General features: G+C 45.2%; 1 protein-coding gene and 1 pseudogene across 5 annotated transcripts in view; both read right to left on the minus strand.

The window, feature by feature from the left end:
• Window positions 1–26,919, minus strand: part of SZT2 (SZT2 subunit of KICSTOR complex) — a 187,260-nt gene that overhangs the window by 89,332 nt on the left and 71,009 nt on the right. For 4 of the 5 annotated variants that reach the window (XM_088447303.1, XM_088447301.1, XM_088447305.1 and 1 more), the window contains exons 24-37: window positions 26,739–26,874; window positions 25,455–25,586; window positions 25,110–25,299; window positions 16,741–16,794; window positions 12,020–12,132; window positions 11,179–11,449; window positions 10,950–11,097; window positions 10,751–10,843; window positions 10,534–10,615; window positions 10,170–10,439; window positions 9,546–9,684; window positions 8,911–9,027; window positions 8,569–8,632; window positions 8,153–8,338 (exon numbers count right to left, since the gene is read on the minus strand). In XM_088447303.1, coding sequence (XP_088303429.1) covers window positions 8,153–8,338; window positions 8,569–8,632; window positions 8,911–9,027; window positions 9,546–9,684; window positions 10,170–10,439; window positions 10,534–10,615; window positions 10,751–10,843; window positions 10,950–11,097; window positions 11,179–11,449; window positions 12,020–12,132; window positions 16,741–16,794; window positions 25,110–25,299; window positions 25,455–25,586; window positions 26,739–26,874 — 1,995 coding nt within the window. The remainder of the gene's footprint in view (window positions 1–8,152; window positions 8,339–8,568; window positions 8,633–8,910; window positions 9,028–9,545; window positions 9,685–10,169; window positions 10,440–10,533; window positions 10,616–10,750; window positions 10,844–10,949; window positions 11,098–11,178; window positions 11,450–12,019; window positions 12,133–16,740; window positions 16,795–25,109; window positions 25,300–25,454; window positions 25,587–26,738; window positions 26,875–26,919) is intronic. The other variant, XM_088447302.1, reaches the window with a different exon arrangement.
• On the minus strand, window positions 23,214–23,331 carry LOC148506075 (5S ribosomal RNA; annotated as a pseudogene).

Here is a 26,919-nt window from a genome sequence, read left to right on the forward strand (position 1 = left end):
GAAACAATCCCAAAATGCGGTCTCTTCTCTGCCAACACACACACACACACACCTTCCTAAGATCTGGATATACCACACTTGCTTTATAAAGGTCTGTACTAACCATATTAACACTTTTCTTTACACACACTTTCTGCTATAATACTTTTCTTTACACACACCTTCTGCTATAATACTTTTCTTTACACACACCTTCTACTATAATACTTTTCTTTACACACACCTTCTGCTATAATACTTTTCTTTACACACACTTTCTGCTATAATACTTTTCTTTATACACACCTGCTATAATACTTTTCTTTACACACACTTTCTGCTATAATACTTTTCTTTACACACACTTTCTGCTATAATACTTTTCTTTACACACACTTTCTGCTATTCTCTCTCTGAAACTACACACAGACACACACCTGGCTCACTGGACTTCCCTGGCTATTCAAGGTACTCTTTATTAACTCTCCTCTGTAATAACTTGTCTGTACCTTCTTTAATAACTCTCCTCTGTAATAACTTACCTGTACTTTCTATAATAACTCTCCTCTGTAATAACTTACCTGTACTTTCTATAATAACTCTCCTCTGTAATAACTTACCTGTACTTTCTATAATAACTTGCCTGTACACCTTCCTGTACTTTATTGCCTAAACTTTCCTTCCCTGCCTAGATCTGTAAAAGCTAACACTCACACTAGATAGGACAATGAATCTGAAATCTCTCCTCTTTGTCCCATCTACATGCTCACAGGCATGCTACGCCATCATGGCTATCAAGCCTTGCCATGAGGTTTCACCCCACCCCCACACATATAGCAACACAAAGACACAAGGACGCCATCATGGCTACCATGCCATGAGGCTGCAACACAAAGCACACTCTCTCTCTATACCCACACATGTATTCTCTCTATTTTCACATATGCACATACATACACACATAATTGTATTCTCTGATAGATTGCCCTCCACAATTTATCTATAGACTATTCGTTTCGCCGGAAGTGCAAGGGGGAACAGTTATCCCTTAATTACAGTATATCATATATCCGACATACACACACACGCATGTACACTTCTCTCACTACTTCCAGCCATATGCTTTCTTCACAGTCTTATACACACGTACACAAAGGAGAGCAAAATTATATAACACTTGCATACCCCTTCCTTACATACACACATACATATAAACATATATTTGCATGAACATCAAGGCTATATATTAGTGAAAGATTAAATAGAATCTGCATTGAAGTTTATTTAGCAACTGCATGGGGTAATTCATTAGAAGTTCACTTCTGAGGTTATGTACTGTATTATCCTTTGTATTATTCGCATGTAAAGCATCTATTACCTTGCAATTCCTGTTTATGGAGTAAAATACTTTTTATATCATGTACATGGTCTGTAGATAACAGTATGATTTCAAGGTTTAATTAATATGTGATAATACATTATGGGTAAGATAATCGGGGAACTTGATTGATTTGTCAAGGGATATTTGGGTGCTTTCGGCCCGGTAAAAGCTTACACGTTTAGCTCACATGGAGCATAGCATAACAATGGCAACTCTCTGTCTGAGTTTTTATGGTAAAGGATGGGATACGTAAGATACCTGTATGGAAGATTAATAAAGTAATCTAGGGGGTCACAGATGTAGCAATATTAGACAGAGAAAATAGATTAAAGAGGAAAATATTGTGTCATATTCCTATAATTAACTATAATCGTCACTATTGATGAAGAGAAGATTTTGTGTAACTATGAGACCCTCAGAGAGGAGTGGAGGTCGCGCAGACCACCGGAAAATACACTCTAAACAGGGCCTGATACTAAGTTTGCTGCAGTGAAAGTGCGGACTATTCTTGCGGATTTCAGCATATTGCGCATACTCCAAAGAAAGGAATCGGCGTCCATGCATATGTCACATCAGCTATATGCACAAAGACAGAGTTCGCTTGTGCGTTCGGATTAATCCCTCCGTCAAAGGGGCACACCATCCATAAAAGGTGAGTTTCTGGGTGGTAACCATGTAAACGCAATAACTGTCCCGACTCAGGGGTGTATTATGCGATGGTTGCTGCAGTAGTGCATGCCAGGTTTCGTGATAGATAGTAACATGCAGACTAGGGATGTGCAGGCTCGGATTAGTTCAGATTTTCCCGCCAAAAATCGGGTCTCAGAAAGAAGCAAAAACGTCATCTTTCATGGACTTTTGTCCATAACAGATGACGTTTTGCCTCTTTCTGAGACCCGATTTTTGGCGGGAAAAATCAAAAATTTGGAGGGAAAATCCGAACTAATCCGAGCCTGCACATCCCTAATGCAGATGGAAGTTGGACACCTGATTCTGACAAGTCTTTTGCACCCAGAAATGTGAAAAAACTGTGCGGGATACGGACGCATGGACTTTTCGTATACACGGGCGGACTCCAACATTAGCATAAGGAAGTTACAGCGTATAAACAGCGTTGCGCATGCATCTGACTCACAATAAGGACAACGAGAGGCCCAATATCACTTAAGCCCCTGAGCAGATACCCAACAACTCTGTAATGTAATTTCTTCTGGGTTGACAGAAGTTGGTACCGAAACTACAAGTACGGAAATTGGACAATGGAGCAGAATGGCCAATAAGGGAACATTAAATAAATTGGCGCAAGCATAACACATTGCTGTAATCATATCAACAAACCAGATATTTGCCATCATTACTGTGACTACACTACACGGTTTGCATATCTGACTGCATGCAAATTCACACAGCACATTCTGGCTCTTTACCCCATGTTACTTAATGAGCCCCATTGTTTTATTTGAACATTTGGTTGTTTATGTCTGTGCAGCATTTTATGCGTAGCTGGAAGAGCGAAGGGATCGGACGTAAAAGATGGAAAATTGAGTTGTAACAAAAACACTTCACTTAAAACAATGACTTTGTGCTGCCAAACAGAGTCTTGGGACTATACATTTAATTTAAACAAAATCCTTCATCTTAAAAGCTGAGAAAACTCCCATGGGATCATTAAATGCTCAGTTTTGCGGGACAAATTCAGCCACTAGAACTTCCGCTTGACATTAGCACAGAATGAGCCATAAAAGGGATAATGGTTTCTAAAAATATCACCCAGCGCTCGTAGACAACGCGCGGAACTGCAAGCTCAGTTATTCCAAACACAACAGACCTCTCGTGGGTGACCGAGGCGGCTCAGATTACCGGCCAAAAACACTGCTGTCACTACATTTATAGTTAGGGAAGTTTTTATTTTTTTATTTTATTTTTATTGAAGCTGGAGAAATAATGGACGGTAAGAACTTGTGGATGAAAAATCTAATTCTTGATGGGTACCATTAACAGGCCTCATTGGCTCACAGCGGTGATAGACACAACACAAGTCTGTCTCCTACTCACTCAAATGTCTTTCATCTGCATTTAGAAATGGCCTTATTTTTGTAAAAAGAAAAAAAAAACCCATCAAGATATACTGAGGGTCAGCTACCAAAGTACGCCGACACACAGCGAATATAGGGCCCGACTCCAAGAGTTATGTTAACACAATCGCAGCTGCAATATCTTAGACCGCGAAAGCGATAATATGCTAAGGTCTCCAAATGCTTACCATTGCATAGGGCCACCCACTGCTGCCTTCTCGCATCTGGCCGACGACGTGCAACAGTGTAAACATCGGTGATATTGACGCAGATCGGGCAGCCGTGCAGCTTCTAAATCATGTCTTAACAGACACGCTTAAAGCTATCGTGATCGCAATGGCTAATTTATGCGCGCACATGAAACGTCCCTGTGTTTTTCTAACCACCTGAGTGCCACTCACTTTGCGAGTAAATCCTCTGTACAAGCGTAATCACAACACGATCTCTGCACGAGCGTAGTACGGCATTCACGCATACGCAATGGCTATCAATCGCTCGATCTGCATAAATATTGGCAGTGTTCTCCCCAGGCTGTTTTTGGCGGGTGCACCACCCGGCAAGAAACCGCCTGCCACCTGGCACTTTGGGAGCCTGCAAGTGGGGACAGTATCTGAGAGCTGTATAAAATGGATCAGAACCTACAGACTTTGCAGTTTTTTCATAATCAGACGACTGGGCCTCTAATAAGAAGAGGAGAATTAATATATAAAATATTATTTCAAATCATTATAAGGGCAGGGTTTAAAACATTTTATTATTGCGAAGGCCCCAACCCGACTACTTCTTGATGCCACCCGGCTGGAAAAATTTTCTGGGGAGAACACCGATTGGCATTGTATAAATCTTAGACTTAGGCCCATAGCTTTGAATAAATACACTTATTTGTCTGCCTGGTGCATATAGAACACATACAGTACTCCTTCTTTGGGAAATACACCAGCATTTTCAAGGATAGAAAAACAGAAACATAGAATTTGACGGCAGATAAGAACCACTTGTTGGCCCATCTAGTCTGCCCCATTTTTAAACATATTATTACCCCAAACCTTATTGCTCCTTACTTCTTCTGAAGGATATCCTTATGTCTATCACATGCATGTTTAAATTGCTCTACTGTCCTAGCCTCTACCACCTCTAATGGGAGGCTATTCCACTTGTCCACTACCCTTTCTGTGAGGTCATTTTTCCTCAAATTTCCCCTGAACCTACCACCCTCCAGTTTCGGAACATGTCCTCTTGTTCTAATACTTCTCGTTCTTTGAAGAATGTCTCCGTCCTTTACCTTGTTACAACCCTTGATATATTTGAACGTTTCTATCATGTCCCCCCTTTCCCTTCTCTGCTCCAAACTATACATATTAATTGTGGGCAGCACATGACAATGCATATGGCGGAAACTGTATAATATAAATAAAACTAAATTATATAAAGATGACAGTAATGAAGTTCTAGTAGTCAGTACTTTTAACTTCCTTCGTTCATAGCTGGTCAGGCATATGAACCATTTAACTGATGATTTTTCCAGCAAAATGGGTCAGAAAAGGAGAGTCTGGGAAGTCAGAGGAGATCCGTTCTGCACATCTGAAGCACAGTTGGCGGCGTTGGCATTCTCATGTGACCACGTCAGTTAAGTGGTTAAAAAGGCGTCAGCATCTATCTATCTACAGATGTGTCTACATACATGTATCCTCCGTGCGTTACAATTCGCACCACACAACGCGGGAGCTCCGTGGTTACTCGGTAGCACAGAGCGTCTTTTCGCGTGACTTTTTACCTTCAAATGCGCCTTACTCGCATAGTGATGCGGATATTTAGCACATGCAGCTTCTGCGGATTAAAATGACATGCGGCATGCCTATGTTCTGTGAGCGAGTGCCGGTGTGTCTGCATGCGAAACGCTACGTTACAGTGTTACAGCCGCTGACAGTGTAACATAGCATTTTGCATGCAGATACACCCGCACTCGCTCACAGAACATAGGCATGCTGCATGTCATTTTAATCAGCAGAAGCAACTTGTGCTAAATATCCACGTCACTGTGCGAATAAGACGGATTTGTAAATTAAAAGTTGCACGAAAAGACGCTCGGCGCTACCGAGTCACGCCACGGCATGGCGTGACTAGAAGGGCGGTTTAGCACGCAAGGAGGCTAGATGTACGTGGACACATCTGTATCTATCTATTTATATCTCTATCTGTCTATATTAGAAATGAGCGGTTTGGGTCGCATCTGGAAAGCGGCATCTTACTGGCTATCCCACTCTCGCGTGTTTTGGATAGCCAAAAAGATAATTCGAGACTTGTGCTAAATTGACAAATAGAACCAAACTGCTCATCTGTAATACACAGGACAGAAATACAAGTTTAGATAGACGAAACCTGTCCACTATTGGATGACTAAAGATTTCCAGAACATCCTGAACTCCTGTAAAAATGTATATACAGGTTGAGTCTCCCATATCCAAAATGCTTGGGACCAGGGGTATTTTGGATATCGGAATATTCCGGATTTTGGAATATTTGCACAAAATAATGAAATATCTAGGGAATGGGACCCAAATCTAAAGACAGAATGCAGTTATGTGTTATATACACCTTATACACATAGCCTGAAGGTCATTTTATACAATATTTTTAATAATTTGTTTTTTAAACAAAGTTTGTGTACATTGAACCATCAGAAAGCAAAGGTTTCACTTTCTAAGTCATGCTAAAAATATTCCGTATTTCGGAATATTTGGATGTCGGAGACTCAACCTGTATTGGGAGAAGAGGGTCTCTGCAGATACAACCACTAACCAGGGAACACCCTCCTCAATGTATTCTCTATACCGATTGAAAAACATCGGCTCACATCACAAAATCCCAGTTTGAACTGACCAATGTTTAATGGCCCATGGTCACAAAGTAAAGCATTTCTTACAGATGTTGATGAGGAACACACACAGGCTGATATCCAAAATAAAAATGTCCCATAAATCTACAAGATTTTAGGGAAACTGTACCAAACCATCTATTCTAAAGAGTTACTGCTTGCTATGGCAACTTCTCCACTCTTTCAAATGCTAGATACATCTCCCCCTTTATTTGTAAATGTAGTATAAATGTTTTGTATCATCATCTGATCATGTTGTGTTTTCCCTTACACTCGCTAGGCCACCTCCGTGTGCTTCTGTGCTAAGGCTGCTACAGGTCTTTGAGAACTCTAGGGCACTGAAGTGATGATACAAAAAGTTATAGGTGGTTACAGCAACTGTATTACAATTGCTCTCTAATGTAGACCATAAATTATAGCTAGAATGTATGTTCTGGAATTCATGTGCGGACTCAGGAATTACACACACATTGGGCCTAACTTGGCTTGGATCGCTGTTGCATGTCGCATGCAATTGGCCGATTGTTTCGCACTGCTTATGCAACGCAGTGCGCAAATCAGCCGTTGCGATCGGAACTGCGAGTGGTGACGCAGACCCATCACAGTGATTGACAGGAAGTGTCATTAGTGGGAGGTAACGGGGGGTGGTCGGGCGAACGCAGGCGTGCCAGTGCATTTCAACAGCGTTTCAAGGGGCGAGCATAAATCAGCCACTGCGATACCCTACGCAGACTGAGGCCTAATAGTGTGCGCTGACGTTAGCAATTCCTGAGTGAGGTCAGAGCTGCCTTAACTGTGCATATGGGTCCGATAGTACTCGATTGTACCGATGTTTTTGCAGTCTTGCTAACCATTACGGATGTGCATGTAAGGTAAAGTGGGCCTCACTATGTAGTGCTGCGGCAGCATTGCGATCGCAATAGATTAGCATACCATCGCACTGAACTGCGTGCTTACGCTATATTGCTATCCGTAGTGAATCAGGCCCATTAATAACAATATTGATGTATACAATGTCCCGTACAGCTAAGATATTGATGGGGGAACGTGTCATCAGTAATTTTACCAAATTCGAAATATGTTGGTAAGAAAAAAAATAAAATTTGCTTTTGAAATGTTTAAATTCCCACCCAGTTTGCGCTCATTTACTGATCAATTTTCAACTGACCCAATATTTATTAGCACCCCCACGTCTTAGATGGCAATTTCAACTACTTCTCAATTTACTTCAAAATCAGAGGGGAGAAAGAGTTTAGGAACCACTACCCCAATCCCAACAGTCCAGGTTTTTTTTTTTAAGGCTATCAATGCTTGAGCACAGGTGGCTTAAATAGGACCTTGAACAATTTGGGAGGAATTCAATTGTTTTCGCGGCCCGCATCTCCCGTCTAAAGTGACAGGAGATCGCGGGCCGCTATGCAATTGTGCCAGATTTTCGTGCTGATCGCGCCAAAAGTGGTCGGGTTTAGCCGCGTAAAGCAGCTAAACCCGACCAAAGTGCTGGGCGTGATCGCGAAAAGTGATGTTTGGGCTCCCAAACATGTCACTTTTCGCACATTTCAGCTCTCTCCTCCCTGGGGCTGCGAGCTGAAATGTAGCGCTGGCAGCTGATCGTGCCCAACAGGAGCAAGAATTGAATAGCTCCGTCTGGCGCGATGGGGGCAGGAATGAATTGAATTCTGCCCTTTGATGTAACCATCTGTGCTTAAGAATGGATATCTTTAAAACCTGGACAGTTTGGGTGCCTTGAGGATCGAGTTTGGGAGCCACTGTATAGGGGTATAGGAAACCTCAACGCCATACAAAAGTTAGGGTACAGTTACTGTCCACTGGATCACGTACCTCTTTAAACCTCTCTAAGGATTTTTCTGGGCCAAATACAAACTGGAGCTTTACCAGTTCTCTGTGGCAGTGCGGCCGCTGCTTCGACTCGCAAACGTGGGAAAGAACCTTCTGTAAGACGCAGCGAGTGATGAGGTGGGAATGTCGCAGAGCTGACACTAGCTCGTCCTCCAGGAGCCAGCGGATCTGAAACCAGAGATCACAGGCAGGCATTTCCAGTGGGTAACAGATTGGAGGAGATATAAATGGAAGATGTGGAGACAACAGAAAGCTGGACAGTACCAAGGCACTAACAGGGGGAGAGAGAGGAGAGAGAGAGAGAGAGAGAGAGAGAGAGAGAGAGAGAGAGAGAGGAGAGAGAGGAGAGAGAGGAGAGAGAGGAGAGAGAGGAGAGAGAGGAGAGAGAGGGAGCTGACCTCACTCATGGTGACCTCTATGGCCTGCCTGTGTTCTGCTGGAAGCCGGGACAGAGCCGAGAACCTGATCAAAAACAGAAGAGGAACATTTTCAGATACAAAGGCGCAACGGTCAAGATTCCAGTTATCTGTACAGAAACTCTGTGACCTCTAATACCCGTATAGTTTACAGTAGGGAGTGCATGAGGTACTAATCATCATACTTTACACTTCTTATATCCTTACAGCTTCAAGCAGTTTGCAGTTATGTAAATGACCATGATATGAAGTTACAAGCTCATGCATTTGGAGAGAAGTGATACAGGAGAATAGGTGGTGGAGAGCTAGCTCCTAGGGTTTCACCTCTGATCCCCATTGGACAGGAATCTCTCTAGCGTAGGCGGTATCTCCTCGTCGGAGCGGTAGGATGATGGCTGTGCAGGGGAGCGAGGGTAGGAAACACTGCTCTCTGAGGTGTACCTGGGTTAGAGGAGAGGAGATGGAGCAGACTAAACACTACGGCCCAACGGTAGCACACGGGTGGACACACAGCACACACAGCAGGTGGAACAAGGGACAAGATCAGAACTGACGTAGATGATTGATAAAACATTCTCTGTAAAGCAATGTGCAGTATATGACATAAAGGAATTTATGCATTCAGGTGTAAGTATATGTTGTATGAATATATGCATGTATGACTCAATGCATGCTGGATGTAGGACCATTTAGCAACACCTAACCTTATGGTGATCGCCTTTGGAACTACAAACATTTTGAAGCAGTACGTTTTGATTGGACGTTGTTGTTATCATATGGTGAATATAGAATATACATTGGTGCCAAGGATGATACTCTATTCACTTCAAAATGACCTCCTGCACCCAGCCCTCCTCTGGGAACACTAGATACTGGAATGGTTACTGTGAATGATTATAGCGTTAGGTGCCAAACGTTCATCCATAGAAGACAGATGGGAAACACTGTTCAGTCCATACCGAGTGTGCTGGGAGTCCTCGTTTACCCCATCGATTTCCAGTGGCAATGTCAGGACATAGATGTCCAGCATGACGCTCAGATCAGCCAGCGAGATGCTCTGCAGCGCCTCGCTGTTCTCAAGGCAGCCGATAACTTCACCTAAAGAAAAAAATCGAGGAGCAGAAACCACATCAGAGCTCCTGATGAGTGAAACAAGAGCTCCCCCCTCATGCCTGGGAGTTGCTTTGTTTAAAAGTTACTGCTTGGAAAAGAAAAGGGTGTGCAATACCATACCTGATAATTTGGCCCCATGAAATTATAGTATACCCCATGTCAAAAAGCTATAAAACACATGTAAATAGAGCAGATGACAACCTGTGGCACTACAAATCCCAGCATATCCTGCCAGCCCGATGGTTCATCGAAGTCTGCTTTTACTTATTGCTACGGTTGCCAATCTTTGAAGCAAAGTATAGTTTATTCCTCCAGTGTTGAGATTGAGGGAAAGCAAATGCAGTAAGGAAGAGTGGAGTGATACATGGAGTGATCTATAGTCACAATAATGGGATTCTGAAGGAGCCCCATTTTTTTTCTGCGGTTTCTCTTATCGTCCATAAATGTCCCCTGTTGGTTTACGGACTTACCCAGGCAAGTGGGCAACGTCAGTACTGGCATAGATCCGTGCTGATTCTTATTGGTCACAGAGCAGATGAGATGCACAAACAGAGGAGGCATCTCATGCTCCGCAAGGTCTTGACCATTCAGAGAGTCCCCTCCCAACACGCTGAAGGAATCATCATCCTGGTTCACGGTCTCCGATCCCGACAAGGACTCTGCATTGTCAGAATGCTCTCGATATTCAACCTCCAGGTCGGAGTCGCTCTCAGTGGTGATGCCCCCTGTCGATATATTACCTGTGGACACAGGGGTATTTAGAGGACAAACCAAGTTTCTCCAAAGAATAGGGACTCTTAAATAGATAGTGGGCCATAACTTTTTCTTCCTCACCCTCCTCGGTGGCCTGTTCCGCTTCTGAGGCTTCCATGTCCTCGCTGGGCTTCCTATCTGCCGTCTCACGGGTGGCATCTTCCTATTAATGAGAATGGGGTGTCACAACAGAAAGGGGTAAAGAAAAGTACTCTTTGTGGCATGAAGGAAGTATAAGGAAACATTAGCAGTGGGTATTTACAGCCAAATAGGAGAAAGTCTTATCGAATGTACTTACTTCTTTCCTCTGAGAAGATGGACAGAAGAAGAAATAGTGGGGGTTTGATGGCACGGTCTTGAAATGAAGACTTCCGATGGCAAGAAATTTATCCTAAATAACACAGTAAGAGTAAGGTATAACAACGCCAGTGTTAAATAGGATGAGAGCAACAAGATGGCAAAAGCTATGTGGCACAAAGTTGGAATTCAATGTAGACCTGGATGATCCTGTGAAGGTCTGTAGACACCTCGCATGGCTGCCCAGTTTCCAGGAGCGACAGCTGGAATTCTGTAAATGGATGACGGCTCGGTTCTGGAGTAGACATTTCATGGACTTCTTGTTCAGTGCACTCTTCTGTATCCACACTAGCAATGGAGTAAGTGACAATGGATGAAGCACCAAGTAAGGTTGTTCTTTGACTGGAGATACGGACAATTAATTTGTACCTGGACTCCGAGTGCAACACAGCACTGTCTCGAGCACTCAGCTCCTCCTCTTGCTCTAGGCTGCCGATACGGAAGCTGGCTTTGGGTGGCCGGACACTGCGAGAGGAGCCAGGTACCTCCTGTGACTCTCGGAAGCTGCGGAGGTGCCCGCAGAGGGTCATCAGGAAGTTGGTGATGTCTATCTCCTGCAGCTGTTCCTCACAATAATCCACCGCTGTCAGGAGGTCTTGGTGGGACACCCACAGAGATTGCTGCAGAGCATTGAACAAGCCTAGCATTGACCAGACAGAGAAAAGCACAATAGGACAGGCTGGGTTTAGTGCACAGAACAGGAAACGGAGATCATAAAGTAAAAAATGACAATCACATAAACTGGTCTCTGAGGAACAACTGTACACAATTTACACTAAAACAGAAAGTAAATCTGCAAGTTTATTTTTATTTTATTACACTAAGTGCTCACAAACTCTGCACACTATTTGCTAGATAGCTAGTAGGGGGCGCCCAACCATAAATGTAGGCAAATTACTTCTACCTATATTGTATAATTTTAAAGACAACCTTTCTTAAGGTACACCTGCGGCCTACACACTATAAAAGCAGCTATACTATGGGATGTACATTAATATATTTGTGAGAAGGTAGTTCACTAGGAACCGGCGGCATCATTGCTCCTAGAGGGATGAGCCGCAATCTGATGAACATTAGTGACATTTTCAGAAACATTCAGCAGAAAGATCAAATCCAATTCCCGGAGCAGATGAACTTTGCACCTAATGCTCTGCAGAAAACATCGACCTCCCGCCTTGTACTGATCCCAAAGCCTGGGCTCTGCTCTGACCTTTTACATAGCACTGGTGGTAGTGTTCCTGAAGCAAGTTGCAATAGTTGACGAGTTCCTTTTGCCTATGGTGTATAAAAGAACTGGCAGATGGCCGCTCCTGTGACTGAGACCTGCGGAGAGGCAGATAGTCAGCTTCAGTACTGATGGCAGAGTTGCAGTTATAAGTAGCACACACACAAAAGTTATTTTTTATTTAATTTTTTTTAAAGAGAAATGTAAAAATGCAAAAAAATAAAATAAATTGTTGACACGCCCCGGTCTTCGTCAAGCTGATATCATGAGGGTGTCCATGAATTCATTGAGCCAACTACAAGAGAGGTTCTGTAGGCTGAGAGCTGACAATTGTTTGCAGTTTATTCCTATAGTTATGTCCCCAGGGATATACTCAGCACTGACTAAACCATACGCAACCCCCCATTTACCATGTTTGAGCCCTACACAAGCTCTTCCTTGAGGTCCCTCTATCTTTGCAGAGCAAGATGCAAACTGAAAAGTTAATGCCCCAGACTTCGTCATGAGCCAGTGCTAGATATTGGAGACAGCACAAGTGCGGATAATGAACCGGTACTCGTACCTTGCTTTGTCCAATTTACAACATCTAACTATGGGCATGATTCACTACCAATCGCAACTGCGATTGCAATAGCGATTACGCACGCAGTTTAACTGCGATAGTATGCTAATCCACTGCGGTCGCTATGCTGCCGCAGAACTACACAAGGACGCCCACCTTACCTTACACACATCCGTAATGCTTAGCAGGACTGCAAAAACATCGGTAACATCGAGTACCATCGCAGCCTCACGCACACTTGCACAAGCTCTGACCTTGCTAACTTCATCGCACGCTGTGAGTCCTCAGGCTGCGTAGGGCATCGCAGTGGATAATTTATGCATGCTCATGCAACGGCGTTTGAACGCACAGGCACGCCTGCATTCGGCCGACCGCCCCTCCGTCACCCCCCACAAACGGCACTTCCTGTCAATCACTCTACGCAGTCACTGTGGTCGCAGTTCCAATTGCAGTGGTTGGTTCGCGCACTTTGATGTAGGCGCAGAACGCAACGATCATATGCCAAATGCCTGCAGATGACACTGGGCCTGATTCAGAGATGGACGAATGCTGATGTTTACGCATTTAAGCGATTATCGGTGATTTGCAAATGCGTATGCGACAAGTTTAATTACCGCTGTCGCTCACAGTGAGGAATTATCCACAAAGTGATTGGCATGCGGGCATCATTTTTTGGGCAGCAACGGACAGGTGGCGATTCACAGGCAGTTGCGTCGCTACAGTTATCTGGGCGTGTCTTTGTCTGCAACTCCAATCTCGTGCACAGTCAAAATGGCTCCAGCACCTCAGTTCCCGTGGCCATAGGGTTGCGAAGACCGAGCTGAGTCTTCGTCCCCATGTCGCTTAAATTTGCAGCTGCGACATTTACATACTTTCACGCAGGTGCAGTGGCCTTTGCGTCCGTCTCTGAATCAGGCACACAGACTTTAGAGGGTCAACTAAATGAGCCTGTTCTGTCTCTGCGCACATTACTAGCAATTGCTACAATTAATACATTATCCAGTTTTACTTGAGCCCCTAAGGAGGTACAAACAAACATTAGCCAAGATCATCAGCTAAAACTCATTCGGCAACAGAAGGACCCCATTACTTGCACCTAATTGAAACGGGATGCGGTCAACCGGAACCCCGACCAGCTGGAGATGCCGATGCCGGAATAGCGACAGCCATCATCCCGAACGTAAGTAGAGCGGGGCCGGGTAGCTGTTAGCCGCGGTTTTAGGTTTAGGCGCCCCGGGGGACTTAGGCTTAGGCTGCGGGAGGGGGAGGTTAGGGTAAGGCTACAGAGGGGGGGGTTACGGACAATCGGGGGGGGAGGTTAGGGTTAGGCACTTCTCGGGGAGGGTTAGGTTTAGGGTGCAGGAACGGGGGTTAGGGTTAGGCACCACCGGGGGGGAAGGTTAGGGTTAGGCACCCCAAGGGAGGGTTTTCAGCCACCGGCATAGAATACCCAACCATTTGAATCATCCCTTATATATTCATTTTGTTAAATAATTCTACTTATATCTGCTAAACAATGTCCTCTATTATGGGCGGCACTGGTGCTCGAGTTATCCCCTAATAACCCATCACACCACTAGATCCAGTCATGGTGGTGGTGTCACATGAGCAGAGAGGAAGAATTCCAGACCCAGTGCTAGAACCCAGAACACTCAAATAGTGGAGAACATAAAAGCTGGTGCGAAAAAAGAAAAAAAGAGGTGATGCTGGCCTATCACAACTAATGATATGCTTGCTTCCATTTTGTAATTGCACCAGTAAAATGTCAAAAAGTTATTGGTTGGCATCAGTTTTCCTGAAAAGCCCTCCCCTTGACTGTCATCCAAAGGAATATAGAGAGAACACATTTTTAAATGAAACTTTAAACTTATGAACACACTTTAAAACCACAAATAACAGTACAGACACCCCAGTACATTAAGCACGTACAATATGTACAGCAAGGCTACATACAGACTTCCGAGTACGGGTTAATGGGACGGAGACTAATCACAGGCGACAAGGACATGTAAGCGTGTCACTTTTAGAGAACCTGACATGTTATATATACAGGACATCATACTGATTGATGTACTACTAGTGACTGTGTAACTGGAGAGCCTAAGAAAAGGTCTGTGAAACAAACCCTGGTATAAATCTAATACATTAGGAGCAATAATGAAAACCGTTGGACAACTGTAAGGAGAACATGGTGAAACCATAACAGATAAATAGTTGCGTTCACGTTCTACTCTGCAACAGATAAATTATATCATCCTCTCCTTTATGAGGAACCGGTTTCACGTGTCCCTGATTTTGCCTCCATAAAAAGAGAAATAAAAATGTGTTACCTAGGTAAATGCATATATAAATGTGAAATGTAAACATATAATAAATGTGAAGTTTAATAGTACAAAATAACCTGAAGATGTAATTTTGTTACAGATACAAAGACAGGTTTAATAAAATCTCCAGAAGCTTCATCGACTTTCAAATTATCACAAAAGTAGCCCAGATCCTCCAACAACCCCGATCAATATCTGATCTGGATTGAAGAGGATTAGCGGAAGAACCCTACGACGTATGACCGCAAATCACCACGGTGCATTTAGTCATCTGTCGACTGCAGATTTGTATTTATCATACACATTAAATCATATGGTGCATGGTTGCTTTAGGGGTATTACTCATTTTGGGCACCCCTTTCAAAAACAACGCACGCATAAAAGGAAAGTCATATGGCGTTCCGACGAGTATAATGAGTGCATAACACGCCTGAAACAGTCTAACACGCAACTCTACCAATGCACTTCCAGAAAACTTGTACGGTGAGGCATGGTGGGACTCAGGACCTCATTCAGAGTCGGTCGAAGCGGCCGCACGGTCATACACTACTGATGTTCGCTATACTGCGCATGCGTAAAGTTCGCAATGCGCGTGCGCAAACTAGCCGCTACGATCAGAAATTTCTCTCTCCTTGAACACAGCCAGGTCGGTAGTATGAGTGACAGATTGAGGCGTTTGTGGGTGGTAACAGGGGAAGGTGCTTGAAAATGGGGGAGTGGAGATCCAAACGCAGGCGTGCCTAATTATGCGAACGGCGTTTTATGGGAGTGCATACGGTTTATGGGAGTGCATAATTAACAAAGTAGCGTCATGGCACATGTGACATGGGAGGTTTTTACACTGACATGATCGTAGAGCTTAAGAGAGGGTATGGTCAACCTTAAGCTCTACGACCAGTTCCGATGGTTCCCGATGGTCTCGATTAATCCTTATATGCCCAGAGATGACGTGTAATGCGTACGAGAAGGGGGCGTATTTTTTTGTCTTCCGACCGCTTCCTCCCCTTGGTCGGCCAGCTACCGATCCGAACTTAGGGACGCAACTTGCGTGGGAATCATTTGCATATCCGGCACCTTTTCCCGTACGACCGAGCGGCCGCTTCGACCGACTCTGAATGAGGTCCTCAATCTGCCAGCGACAAGGGGCGCACAGCATAAGCCCGCTCTTGACTTCAGGTGCCGAACGGTTTTCTTACTGTACGGAAGCATGCTAAAACTGGGCAGGGCATGCTGAGATGTTTAGTTCCACGGCAGCTAGAGGGGCGGCATATTGAATACCCGTGATCTACAGTCTTCTCCATACTCAATGCCACATAAACTTGTGAATCTGGTGTTATATGTACAGTATCTTATACTCTTTAGGATGTAAGTACTAAATAATTACGACTATTTTTTAAAGGTAAGTTTAAAGTTGTAAACAAACGTACAAATCTCTTCTGCAAGTTTTGTAAATTTTTAAAACAATGTTTTAATATAGAATTCTACACTATTTTTTTAATGCTAATCAGTTCCATCCTGTCTTTATATGAAATCAGTGCTTTTTGCAGATGAATACGCTCTCCATTAAAAGGAAACCGAATCTGAATTAACGTTGGGATGGTGATAGTCAGTGTTACCGATTCATATCGCCAAAGCCTATAGCATAACACAAACAGTCGGGCCACAAAGACCAGCACACCAGCATAGTTCATACATGTAACATGTTCAGCACATGCAGCTAAAGCAGAGGTTATTCTCACCGCTCCGCCACACATCCAGCGACCCATTATCCCCCAGTCTATCTCCAGCCTGTGCAAAGCAGTGTCGCGCTATAATACTACCTGGTTTTCAAGTCCTGAAAGATTCCCCACGATACGGATTCCTGTTTATACTCGCTGGGGAAGAGAGAAGACTATTAGCAGCTGCCGAGTCAGTAAACTCGCCGGACCCAGCAATCCTGCTTCCATGTTAGACTTGGAGCCTATTTATCGGATGCACTGGTAAAGTTATCACTAGGTTAAAGGTACCGTTATACTGCACTGATGCAATGTTTTTTTTTTCTTTTAAAAAAGTTGGACCTGAATGTTAAAGGGACCAGAAGACCTTATAGTAAAATATACTGTGGGAAGACATAGGACCTCATTCAGAGTCGATCCCTTGCTGCAAGCAATCGCTCTGAATGAGGGCGGCCACTTACTTTTTTAAGTGCCGCCTTCTGGTCGATCGCTAGGCTGTGGGTTACCACCCACAGCTCTAGCAACCAACCAGGGTGATGGTCGCGATGGTCATCACCATCGCGACCATCGGGGCTTACGACCAGACCCTAAAGGTTGGGTCTGTGCTCTCGTAAGCCCCAGGGAACTTCCTGCTCTGTTTGAGCAGGAAGTTCCCCACTGACATCATCAATGATGTCAGTGGGGCCGCCCCCAAACGGCAAGCGTTCCGACTGGAACGCCTCCATTTGGCCGGGCACGCCCCCGGCCCGCCCAGCAAATGGGGCGAGCGGTCACTCAACATCGACAGCTCGCCCCGTCTGCTACGACCCCCCTAGCGACGGAGCGCCCGTCGCTAGCCGGGTCTCGCGCATGCTCATGACGGAGCTGGCTCCGTCGTGCGCATGCTCTGTGGGGACCATCAACCCAGTTGCGAGCGCATCGGCGCTTGCGACCGGGTCTGAATGAGACCCATAATCTCTTTGCTTAGTCCACTGAGATGAGGATAAAGAGCCTTAAGCTGGGTACACACCTATACAATCATCGGGCCGTTCATCCAATATCGGGAGAACGGCCGTTGGATTGTATAGGTGTGTACGCTGTCCCGATGCAGATAAACGCCTTTTAACGCCCCTGCAACGGTCAGGATCGGGAGGTCGCATCTTTTACGGTTCAATATTCGTCGGTTCGACCTCCCGATCCCATAGAAGCCCGTATGCACTGTGCTATGTCCGCACAGTGTGTACGCGGCTGACAGGGGGTCACACCGGGGACAGACTGCACGTCTGATTGGGACAGTTTTACCCGATCAGCCTGCAATCGTAAAAGTGTGTACCCAGCTTTAGTCATCGACACCCAGTGGATAAACATTTCACAGCTAATTCAATCTTCATGAACACGTGTCTTTTTTGTAGGAACGAACCAGTTGTATCGCTGAAAACGCAGCTAATTAATCCACTATGAGCCAGTGACATCACTAATTATAAGGGGATGGATAGGCTACACTGGAAGAAACACTGGCACAGGTGATACATGGGTCCCCCAGGGTGTGTGGGTTACAGGCCTACTTTAAATCATGCACAAACTCCGCTGGAAGCTGGGCACCATTAGCCATTATGCACAGTAGTATAATGTTTGCCCAGTGGGGCTTAATAAAAACAACAACGAAAAACATTATGCCAGGTATATAATTTACTGTACGGCTTGCGTTCATTCTATAACTTGTATAATGAAAATTACAGATTTGAACGGTCTAATATGGAATATGTGTTTCTATGGCATCACGTTATCAAACGAAAAGCAAAAAAACATTGAAAGGATTTCTAATATGTGTGAGTAGACTTATTCTATTTACCAACAGAGCTCTAAAATACGTGGGTTTGTAAAAATCTCTTTACATGTTTTGTTTTGTTTTTTGTCTTGGGGTTAAACGTGCAAAAATAGATCATGGTGGTCAATTCTGTACGTAACCAATTTCCTAACGGCAAGCATTTTATTTATAAGCGCTCTAGTAGTTCTAGTAGAGTGTACACAGCACTCATCTGTCCTGGAGCTTCCGACCTCTTCACTGGGTCGTCTGTAGAGATTCCTCTGCGTACGGCTGCCCCCATCTCTGCATCACAAACCCCACGTCATCATGTCTGAACGGATTAGTGATAGTAGGTTTGTGCTGTATGATCGCCCGACCGAATATGGCTTCTGGACAGGCAGGTGCTATTAACACTGTACTAGAGAGTGAAATATAGCAAATCACTCACAGGTAGGATGGGGCCTTATTTGACCTTTGCACATTTAAGAAGAAAAAGTTTTCCATTATAATTGGCACCAATCTGGATATAGGATTATAGTAGTCGGAGCCTTATGAAAAAAAAAACAGGATTTTGGTACTTACCGATAAATCCCTTTCTCCGATTCCACAGGGGACACTGGAGTTCAAGACAGTGGGGTATAGACGGTGGTAGAGCAGAGCCTGGCACTTTAAATAATCTAGAAGTGTGACTGGCTCCTCCCCCTCTATGCCCCATCAGCCCCAGTTTAAGAACTGAGCCCGAGAGGAGACGGAGGACAACAGAAAAATTTGGAAAAGGAGAAGACCACAGAATGGAACAAGACCGACTGAAGGAGAACAAAGGAACCCATGCAGTCACACAACTATAGAAACCAAACAAAACGGCAGGTACGCAGCGCTGGGCGGGCGTCCAGTGTCCCCTGTGGAATCGGAGAAAGGGATTTATCGGTAAGTACCAAAATCCTGTTTTCTCCTTCATCCACTAGGGGGCACTGGAGTTCACAGTGGGGACGTCCCAAAGCCAACCTCCCGGGTGGGAAGCGCGGAGAACTTGCTGACCCCTCGGCCAAACCAAAACAGGGACCGCCAAGAACCATAGGCCCAGCGGAAGCTGAGGATTAAGTGTCGTAGAGCACAGGAGACAAATACCACACCTCGCTAAACAGTCATAGAAACTTCCATAACGTACAGGTTAAGTCAAAAGGAACAGAACGGCTGGCGAGAGAACAAAGACAGTTGAGAAACGTCAGAACCAGTAATCTAAACTGAAATAGACCAAACCGGGCCGTTGGTAGCCGAGAGCACCAACAAGAATCCATAGAAGGGCCATAAACGAGAACAAACTCGAGAACCGTATTAGAGGCTAAACAGGAAGCTGCAACAGGTGCAGACAGCAGAATCCCAGCACAGCTGGACATAATCGTATATACAGAAGTATAACAATATCAATATACAGAGCTAAACTTGTCCACAGACTCCTAACAGAGTATGCAGGGAGTCAAAAGACTAGACCGAACAGTCACCCTGAACCATCCTTGAGGTCCAACTACAACAAAGTTGTTAACCAGCGGAAGGGTTAGGCCATAGAAGTCTCCAAAGAGTGGAGATCCCACTGGGCATGAGCCCTAGGCGAAATAGAGAGGATTGAGACTACAAGACCCTTCAGAGGGTCAGACAGCAGTACATCCCATTCTGAAAACAGGGATAAAACAGCAACTGAAACGCTGCCGCTAAAAAGAAAAACAACTTCCAGCATGATGGAAGTGCCTAGTCAGTACCAACTGCTGGCCCAAAGCCTACCAGTAAAAGAGCACGAATGCAACAGTCAACCAGGAAGAGCTACCAATATAGGGAAGCATCCAGTCAGCAAGGCTAGAGCACTAGGACAACCATGAAGGTACCCATCAGGTACATGTCAGTGTGATCAAATATCAACAGATATAGAACAGAAAAACCAACCAGGCCCCCTGCGTGGAACATAGTGACTGTTACACATCTATGTAAAGACGTGCACTAGCCCATAGGTGCGCTACAGTCCATAACCCCAACAGATTCTAGTAGATAGTGTCACTAATCCAATGTTGTAACGATGCACCCACACACCAGGAAAACTCTAAAGTGTAGAGCCAAATTATTAAAAGAGTGGATGGCTGCTAGGACAGCAGCTAGGGTGCATAAGGGAGAATAACACTATGTATGTCAGGTTGCATGAAATATGAGCATCTTTCTAGGCAATAGTGAGGTATGCTTTTACCTGTGAGCGACCAGAATCCTTCTGGACGCTATGTAGAATGTCACTGACCTTTACCATCACACAGCAACCCGCCACGTTAGGAATAGAGATCAGCTTCAGTGGGCCAAGACCAATGCTCTACAGCACGGACATCCATCTGGAGATGTGCAGTATAAAATACTGTGGAAACTAGCAAAATGTTAGTGGAGACAAGAAGATCGTAGAACAGGACTATATACTTGAGCCTGTTCCATAAGGGATGTGTATCTGTATAGTCGTGTTAGACTATACATATACCCCTAAAACGATCTGCTAGTGTAAGTACCCTTACATAAATATTTATAATGGTGAAGTGCGTATTATGCCCACCAATCTAATACCACCCAGGCATGACACTACTTATATCGGCAGGTGGCTCTAGGCCTTCAAGATATGAAGTGTACACAAGGGCGCCTTAGAGACTAATTTTATTGAGATATGTGACAATAATATGGAGTACCAGAATTGATATTGAGAAGGGTACCTGTACTTAGACATAGAACGCGTTTGTCATCCCAAGTATTCATACAAGGAACGCATTTGTCATCCCAAGTATTCATACAAGGAACGCATTTGTCATCCCAAGTATTCATACAAGGAATGGGTGTCTAATAAGTTTTCTACCAAGTGCATCATTGTAAATAATAATGGGTCCTCCGAACGGGGCGCTGTAGATATAGACTAACGGGAACCGAACTATAACCCCAGGAGGGTGTAAGTACGTATCTTTATATACATGTGTGGACATACAAGAAGGCCCCAGGACATATATAGGGTGCATACTGGAAGCAATGTCTAAGACTATCACTATGTAAGCCGCATCACATGACTAGTTTATAGAGCACCATATAATATGTATGGATCTAGCCTACAGCTTCTGGTAAGCCCAGGCGGCATTCGCATGCGTGGAATTATAGGTAAACCTAATGATTGCGGAAGTATAGGCATACCTACACACATACATATTCATATTTATATATATATATATATATATATACATATACACATACACAACTCAAACCCCAGGGAGAGAGAGTGTAAGCGGAGTTATTGTACCAACTATCGCATCAGGAGAGCCAGCCTCCAATCGCAGCCTCCTTCTATCAATATGCTAGGTATCAGACAAAACAGATAAGAACAGATCTTACCTCTGCTCTTATGGTAAGGTTAAGAAGCGATATCTACATATGGATACGCGTACCTCATACAAATATATATATATATATATATATATATATATATATATATATATATACGTGGCTCACCTCCACTCAGGGAGACTGCTCATGTGCCGCGTGTGGCCGTCATTCTGCTACTGCGTAGGGGCAGGATATTTTAGCAGCGTGCTGTCCCAGACTAGTTTTTCGATCCTGGGACCCTTCTGTTACTGGTGTACTCGCCTTATCAGGTGAGCCATTTTATCTCCAGATGAACCAGTTTTTGAAGTGGGAATCAAAAAGACGACCTCAATGCTGTGAGGCAGTAATGCCACCACACTAGCCGTGCGTCACTAACTTCTTCTTGTATGAGCCACCGAATGGAGCACAGAAGATATAAATCTATATAGATGCACATGTGCATACCCTCTAAGGTAAGCACAGAAAGCTGGTGAAAAAGGTTTTAAGATCAGCCTTAAATGTAGTATATGGGTTTCCACATATATACATGGGAAGAGTACTGCCCCTCTCAAAGGCGAGCCAATGTGAGGCATAAGCCTGGGGAAGGGACGCAAAAAAGAGCTAACCCTGAGTGAAGGGTATGCTATAACCATAAGTGCTAACCGCGGAGCCAGAACAGCGGCTAATACTATACATTTAGGCAAGGTAGCTAGTATACCAGACTTTAGATGAAGCTAGGCACCCTTTGTGATAGATGCGGTGAGGCAGTTCCAAGGGGAAGTCTGATAGGGGGTAATAGCAGGCGCTGCAATTGGCGGGACTGTGTCTCGTCAGCACAGCGCTACTAGCCGGGATGTGCACCAGCTGAATAACTGGCCCCTCTCAGAACCTCATAACGCGGTGTTATAGTTCAAAAATAAAAGGGGATTGGGCTAGTTCCCATTCTGCTAGCAAACCAGCCATCACTATACTCCTGTCACCCAGTGACAGGCATCCCTACCGTTTGCGCTGAAGCACTCCCAGCGTGGGAGGGGGAGGGCATAGGAGACCCATGCTAAAGCACTCCCTGCTGCAGGTAGTGCACTAAGCTATACTACCTGCGTGCAGGAGATGACAGTAACATTTTCTAAATAAGAACATGAGCAATAATTAAGAGCCATGAAATGTATGTTCTAGAATTACTGTCCTTAGAAGGGAAGCAGGAGCGCTGGAATACCGCTCTGAGTGTGCGAAGTGTTACACTCCAGTCAGCACAGCGCTGCTAGCCCCGTTAATAGAACTGCATAAAGCGGAGTAGTTGTAAATCCGGTTTGTGCCAGGAAAATGGGGGAGCATTCAAGGCTCCTGATGCAAAACCCCTCATTAACTAAACATCTCTCCTGCTAGACCGGAGAGGGTTCATGGGAGCACTGATGTTGTTCTAGGCCTACAGCTCCCGGTATTCCCAGGCGGTGTCTATCCAAGAACTAACCAGGCCTGACCCTGCTTAGCTTCCGAGATCAGACAAGATTGGGCGTGTTCAGGGTGGTGTGGCCGTAGGCTGCTATGGCAGGGCGTGACGGTCATACAGCGCTACATTGGGGAGCTGCATTTGGCATAACGTTAAGGCTATTAGCCCTATGCTACAGACTAGCCAATAGGGAAGCCTGCTCAGCCCCGCCAGGAGCTGCGGGATGCAGCGTCTCCTCCTGAGTTTAGATGAGAGCTGCTAATAGCTAAGGCAGTGCTGCAAGCACAGGGAGTACACACAAACTCCACACAGCAAGGGCCGCGGTGGGATCTGAGCCCACAATGTCAGCGCTGAAAAGGCAGTCATGCCAACCATTATCTGTGTTATAGCGCAATGATAGCAGAACCGCGCTGCTCTATGTCCAGCAGGTCTGTTGTAGCTTGACTGTGCCTCAGCTGCGTATACTAGCTCGCCTTCTGAAAAGGGAAGACGCAGCGCTCCTGTTATGGAGAATGGCGGGCCTACGCGCGGTGGTTAAGATGCTCTATGTCCAGCTGATTCTTTGCACTTGCTGCCTGGGGCACATAGGCTGTACTAATACAGGGCAAGAGGGTGCGCGGTGCAACGGAGACTCTCCCGCTATCATCGCACCACTCCTCAGCGGTGCAGCGTCTCCTCCTGTAACAAGAGGAGGGACATTGCAGGTACAGACAGGCCCACTGTAGCGGCGTCTAACGGGCGCGCGGGAGATCAACACGGCACCGGTGTTCTTTGTGAGCACTGGCGCGGTGATTACAGACAGCCGCTAAGCGGCTCTCCAAGTGCCCCTGTCAATGCTGTCGCCGGAGCTTCTACATTACAAGCCCCGGCGCGGCTACAATTATTAGCTTGCCTGCTCCCGCTAATGGCGGGCGTTTAGCGCGCCTACACCTCCTGTTCCCCATCTGGGGAGGAGGACCCGGACTGCGGACTGTCGGCGCTGCACTGCCTTTGAGGGGGAGCCCGCCTCAACACTGAGCCACAGATGCTCAGTAACAAATGGCACCGCTGAAATGGCGGGCATCAACAGTGACCGCTAGTGGCATGTCACTGAGCCCAGCTAACTTCCACTGCTCCTGCTAATCAGGAGCAGTGGTCATACTTACGGACTGCTGCGGCCGGGATGCTGGGCTGAGGGGGCGGCGTGGAACCCGGACACATGCTAGTGTGAGCAGTGGCGGGTCCTCGCAGGGTCGGATGACTCCAGTATGTGTGCCCCCTCCTTAGGGTCACCGGACACAGGCTGCAGTAGCCGTGTGGTGCCCTTCCCGGCGGCTCCCACGAAGCAGGCAGACTGCCACAGTAAGCAGCCTGCCTGTCCTCAGTGCTTGTAATAAAAGCTTAAAATATAATTATATGAGAAAGGCTGGAGACAGCCTGATGTGCGACCGGCTCTCTCGGGCACATTCTAAAAACTGGGGCTGATGGGGCATAGAGGGGGAGGAGCCAGTCACACTTCTAGATTATTTAAAGTGCCAGGCTCTGCTCTACCACCGTCTATACCCCACCGTCTTGAACTCCAGTGTCCCCTAGTGGATGAAGGAGAAAAAAAATATATATATATAACAAAATTTAGACTCCACAGAAATTTGGACACATTATTATTTTTTTTTTTTTTTAAATAAATAATGTGAATGCAAGAAACACGTACAATATGTAGAAGTGACTAGAGTGAGTAGAGCAACGGAGGCATGTTTGAGAATGAAATGTCCTAGAGCGGAACTGCTAAGGCTTCAGCCTTCTGGAGAGATACAGATCAGAAAGAATGAAAATCTAGATATTAGTAGGACTCATAGAAAGGAGTCATTCTACAGGAGCAACACAACTGACCTAAAGAACACGTCACAGGACATTCTCTGCTGCCGAGGGCTGACTAGCTGCTCCCGGAGAGCCTCCAGAGGGCAATTATACACATACACCGGGCAGTGCAGACGGCGACCAGCACTCGTGTCCTGTAGAGACGACTGACGGCTGAAGGAGAGGTGCGTTTCCCTCCTGTGCTCTACCTCTTGTCCATTACCTGGTGCCGAGAAGAAAAGATCACTTAAGCTGAGGTGACTACTTCCAAGGTACAAATGGAAAGATTAGGCAAGTGCAATGGTGAAGCAAACACATTCAGAAAATGACTTTCAGCTTAACACAGAAACATAACACAATGTGCTGCGGTCCCCTTACCCACTGCCGGAGTGACGCTCAGCGTCGGAATACCAGCACTAGACGGAGGGGTCGTTGATGGCGAGGAGCTGCTCAGCAAATTTCCCGTCGAGGACAGGGAGACATCTGAAGGAGTAGACAGCTTCTGTACATCTACAGGAGAAACCACAAATGATTCAGTGAACCTTAGCCTGCATGTGCCTACGTGAAACCTGCACATCTGTAGATACGCACTTTCACACAAGTGCACCACCAGCCAACTAATACAGAGTGCCCTGTATTACGGTAATCAAAACAATTTTTTGTAAATAAAAACCATATGTAATTCCTTTGGGTAAGACAGGATCGAAATCACAGAACATGGTTCCAGAACAGTGTATTTTTATACTAACAGTTAATCCCTTTCTTCGAAGCTGTAGTGACACAGATGGTGGGAATAGTTCAACCGAGGAAGGCAACAAGAATTCCTCCTTCCTATAACTCCCTTTCATCTTTACGTCCCACTTAGCTGAGGATAGAATCGGCGGTGGGGGGAAGGGGGGGAATCAAGTGAGGGAGGAAGACCCACAATCCTGAGTGAGTTGATCTGTGTCCAAGCTAAAGCCTTCAAAGATAAAAAATGTAACAAAGGTAGGAAAAAAAACCCATACAAAACCTTTTCTCCTTCAATAGTAGAAGGATACGGATGTTGCGATGTTGCAAAGCAACCCTCAATAGAAGGCGGTCCAATGTACACTCAAGTTGACATGTGTATACCTTATTTAGTTTTACAGTTTAAATAAGAACCAAAAACTTTTTAAGCCTTGCTTGTTCTACTCCTGTGCAAGGAAGTGAAAAAAAGAATGTAGGAAGGAGCAGGGAATCTAGTTATAGGGAAAAGGCTGCTCTTGTTTCCTCGGCTGTAAACTCTCTGCTGGAGGAGGAAATGGTTGGGACAGACAGGTACAGTTATAAAAGTATCTTTAGCGACAAAAGGTAAAGTATGGAGAATGCTGGCGTCACAGGCCTGCAAGAACCAACATTTACAGTGCCTATAGAGAAATGCTGAAGCCTTGTATGTGTAAGTAATAGTCACCCAATCAGACAAATTAGAAACATACTTTGTGACTTACCTTGTGATTTCCTATTCATCTGTCTAACTTTTGAGACCATAAAAACAACTTAATTGTGCTTTGGTTTTTTCTCCTTTCGTAACCAAAGGGCATTTTTAAAAATGTACCGTAGAGACCTACGGACTGCTGATGAGGACACTCTACAAGCTTTCGATGGATATATGACACAATACTAATATGACAGGGGGCGTACCAGAAAAGGTAGCTGGGAGGAACGTCAGCAGCAGATGCTGTGGATTCACCAACCGGGCATAGCAGCGCCACTGCGGGTGCCCGTCGGTGCTTGACAAGACTCTGCTGTCATCCATCTCTTCTATGGGACACGGACTCTGAGGACAGAAATAAACTGCAGGTCACCTACACACCAACATGCC

This window comes from Taudactylus pleione, unplaced genomic scaffold (assembly GCF_031769625.1).
Source record: "Taudactylus pleione unplaced genomic scaffold, aTauple2 ptg000428l, whole genome shotgun sequence".
In the NCBI taxonomy this organism is placed as follows: domain Eukaryota; kingdom Metazoa; phylum Chordata; class Amphibia; order Anura; family Myobatrachidae; genus Taudactylus; species Taudactylus pleione.